Source organism: Thunnus thynnus, chromosome 11, assembly GCF_963924715.1.
Source record: "Thunnus thynnus chromosome 11, fThuThy2.1, whole genome shotgun sequence".
Taxonomy (NCBI): Eukaryota; Metazoa; Chordata; class Actinopteri; order Scombriformes; family Scombridae; genus Thunnus; species Thunnus thynnus.
Window position 1 is genome coordinate 24517893 of NC_089527.1, and position 3313 is coordinate 24521205.

A 3313-nucleotide genomic window follows, 5' to 3' on the forward strand; every position below is an offset into this window, starting at 1 on the left:
GAATAAGAAAAGCAATAAGATGCATCAAATTTTTAAAAAGAAAAATTTAATAGATATGGAATAATATTAAACTGCATACAGTGTTCTCAAACAAAGGTGAGAACAACACTTTTACATGTGAGGATACATTTTTGTTGAGCTGGAAATCTGATATTTCTTGCGTTTGCATCTACATCTACTGCATATTTACATGCACAACTATCACAATATCGTAAATGAAAGATTTATCATTCATTTCCAAAGAGAGCATCTATACAAGAGACAAAAACGGACGTTTTTGAGTTTAACAGAGTGAACTGGGCCTGTACTGTGACATTTGTAGGCATATCACTTGTAACCTCAGATGTGGTTTCGTTCAGGTGTTGCTGCTGCTGTTCTCAGCTGTCATTTTGGAGGAGGCACCGGAAGTATACAGATAATCCTTAAACAGGCTCATCACCCGCTTTTTGTAGGTCTTAATGGCAAAGAAGTAGATGACTGGATCCAAGCAGCAGTTGAAATTCATTAGTGAGACTGTAACCTGCGGGGGAGAGAGAAGGATTATGAAGAGGATAATTGATGGGGAATGCTATAAATCAAATGAACTACAAAAATTCTTACCTGTAAGGACACCTTAAAGGCCTTCAGATCCTCACAGGTTACCTGGTGGTGTATCTTCCTGGACATAAACTGTATAACGTTGAGGTGGTAAGGGCTGAAGCATATGATAAACGTGAGGAGGATGAGGAGAATGATGGTGTTGACCCTATGATTCCTCCTTGATCGGCCAGTCACAGAGTTCTGCTTGGCTGCAGCTCGCAGCTTCAGGTTGATCTTGGCGTAGCAGCCCAAGATAATGATGAGCGGACAGGAGAAGGAGACAGAACAGGCCAGAAGCAGGAGATAAGGCATGAAGCGGGAGCCCTCAAAGTCAAAGTACTCCATGCAGGTTCTTCTTTCCTGGTTCTTGTGCACCATGCTACGGAACAGCAGAGGAGCAACCTGCAGAGACACCAGAGCCCAGACCAGACAGCAGACCCTGCGAACCACCCGCACGCTCCGCAAACACTGCAGCCGGTGTGGATGCACCATGGCCAGATATCGGTCCAGGCTGATACAGGTCATGAAGCCAATACCTGGTGGAAATAAAATGGATTTGCAAAACAGTTTGTGCTTAACACATCCAAAACAGACAAGACAATAATTTCCCTAGATAACAGGCAAAGGTAGAGGTCATGAATCTGGGTCAAATAGGCTGGCATTCTGATACAGATTTTTATGCTCTACAGGATATACTGTAGATGTTGTGCTTACATTAAATAAAGCATATTTTAAACAATCAACTCTTCAGTTTTATTGTCCTATGTGAAGACTAATATCTTTCACACATACATTCTTCAACAGAAAAATAAATAATATATAAATAAATAATAAATAATCTATAAATAATATACCTGCATATGTATTTGCAAAGAAGAGGAGAGTGGTCAGTCTGCAGAGGAGGTCACCAAAGGGCCAGTCATACTGGAGGATGTAGTAGGTGATCCTGCCTGGCAGTGTCAGGGTGAACAGAGTATCGGACAGCGCGAGGTTGACCAGATAGATGGAGGTGGAGTTGAACTTCTGCTTTTTCTGGCAGATCACATAGAGAACCAAGCTGTTGCCGCATGCACTGATGATAAAAACCACAGAGTAGAAAATGGGGAAGAGGACCACTGCAGTTTTTTGGTAGACAAACACATCACAGTTGCTCTGGTTTGGAGAGGTTTCAGCAGTGTCCTGGGTGATGTTACCAACAGCCATCCTGCCTGTTATTGTGGAAAAAGGATCACAGTGCAAATGATAAATCATTACAGGCAGGAAACAAGTGTGCATAAGTAAAGGAACAAGAGACTACTAAAATAATCTATAAAGATCATCATAATAAAGAGTACTTACTATAAGAGAGAGAGTAGCCAAGTTGACTGTTTATGCTCCTGAATCTCTTGGTTCTGGTTGTAAATTGAGTTGTGATGCCTGAAATACCTCTGCAAAAGTTGCATGAAGTGTCAAATCCCACCTCTCCTTTTGACATCATATGTCTGTCAAACATTGTCATACAGTCTCAGTAGTTACTAGAGTTGATACACAATAGGCACAAGCTATTTCAGAGCTGTCCACTGACAATTTTGTAACAAATGTGTGTTTATAGCCCCCTTAATTATAATAGTGTATAGTGTGTAAGCTAAATAAATATAGAAAATATAAAAAAATGCAGTCCACATGTTTCATAAAACCATATCATACATTGTTTTACTGTCACTGAATGTTTTGATGAGTATGAAAATGATGTGAATCATATGCTATGACCTTCACAGTCGCCAGATCTCAACCCACTTGAACACCAATGGGTGATTTTGGACTGAAGTGTCAGACAGCACATCATCATTGAAATACCAAATGAGGGAATATCTTTTTGAAGGATGGTGTTCCTCCCTCCAGAAGAGTCCAGAGACTTGTAGAATCAATGCCAAGGTGTCTTGAAGCTGTTCTGGAGGCACATGGGGACCCAAAACCTTACTAAGACACTTTATGTTGGTTTTTCCTTTAATTTGTCACCCGTCTGTATATTTTTTAGAATATTTTTTAAACATTTATATTATATTTTCATATATTTTTATTGTTTGATATCGTGTACAAACAAAGTTTAATTAATTGGTGTACATTTACACACAAGGGACACTCACACAAACACACCACCACCCTGTTTGTGTGCATGTGCGTGTATTCAGGTATTCTTCTCATTGTGGGGATGTAAATCTGTTTACAGTCATGTTGTAGGGACTCGCCTCCCTTATGGGGAATTATGGATTTTAGGGTGAAGATTTGGTTTAAAGTTAAGGTAAGTTTAGGGTTATGGTTAAGGATAAGTCTCCAGGAAATGAATGTAAGTCAATGTAATGCCCTCTGAAGTGATGGAAAAACAGCTGAGTGTGTATCTGTGTGTGTGTGTGTGATCTTGGTGTGTGTGTGTGTGTGTGTGTGTGTGTGTGTGTGTGTGTGTGTGTGTGTGTGTGTGTGATCTGTCATAGGCTACTTTTGGGGACAAATTTCAGATTTTAGACCAGTTAATTTGGGATGTCAAATTGGAGACAATTGTCTCCAATTTGTCTCCAATTTGGGGTTATAGGGTCAGTGGTTAAGGTTAGGGTTAGGGTTAGGCAAGTAATGGTTATGGTTTAGGTAAGGGTAAGTCCCCAGGAAATGAGTGTCTGTGAAAGTCTGTGCAATGTTCCCATAAGTGAACTTGATCTGATAAATATATGGTGTGTGTGTGTGTGTGTGTGTGTGTGTG

At 40.2% G+C, this 3313-nt stretch overlaps 1 protein-coding gene across 1 annotated transcript; it reads right to left on the reverse strand.

Moving 5' to 3' along the window:
- Window positions 1-1981, reverse strand: si:ch211-184m13.4 (uncharacterized protein LOC798560 homolog). Its single transcript, XM_067602647.1, has 4 exons — window positions 1918-1981; window positions 1434-1787; window positions 601-1115; window positions 1-520 (listed from the first exon to the last, which is right to left on the reverse strand). Exons 2-4 carry the CDS (start codon window positions 1780-1782, stop codon window positions 356-358), a joined length of 1029 nt encoding a protein of 342 aa, XP_067458748.1. The 5' UTR covers window positions 1783-1787; window positions 1918-1981; the 3' UTR covers window positions 1-355.
- Window positions 1982-3313: the final 1332 nt, after the last annotated feature.

Excerpts from the sequence above, each read along its gene's own strand:
- si:ch211-184m13.4 (XM_067602647.1), bottom strand. The coding sequence starts at position 1,782 with ATGGCTGTTGGTAACATCACCCAGGACACTGCTGAAACCTCTCCAAAC. Across the intron at positions 1,116-1,433 it reads CTTTGCAAATACATATGCAG|GTATTGGCTTCATGACCTGT; the intron begins GTATATTATTTA and ends TATTTCCACCAG. Across the intron at positions 521-600 it reads CCTTTAAGGTGTCCTTACAG|GTTACAGTCTCACTAATGAA; the intron begins GTAAGAATTTTT and ends TCTCCCCCGCAG.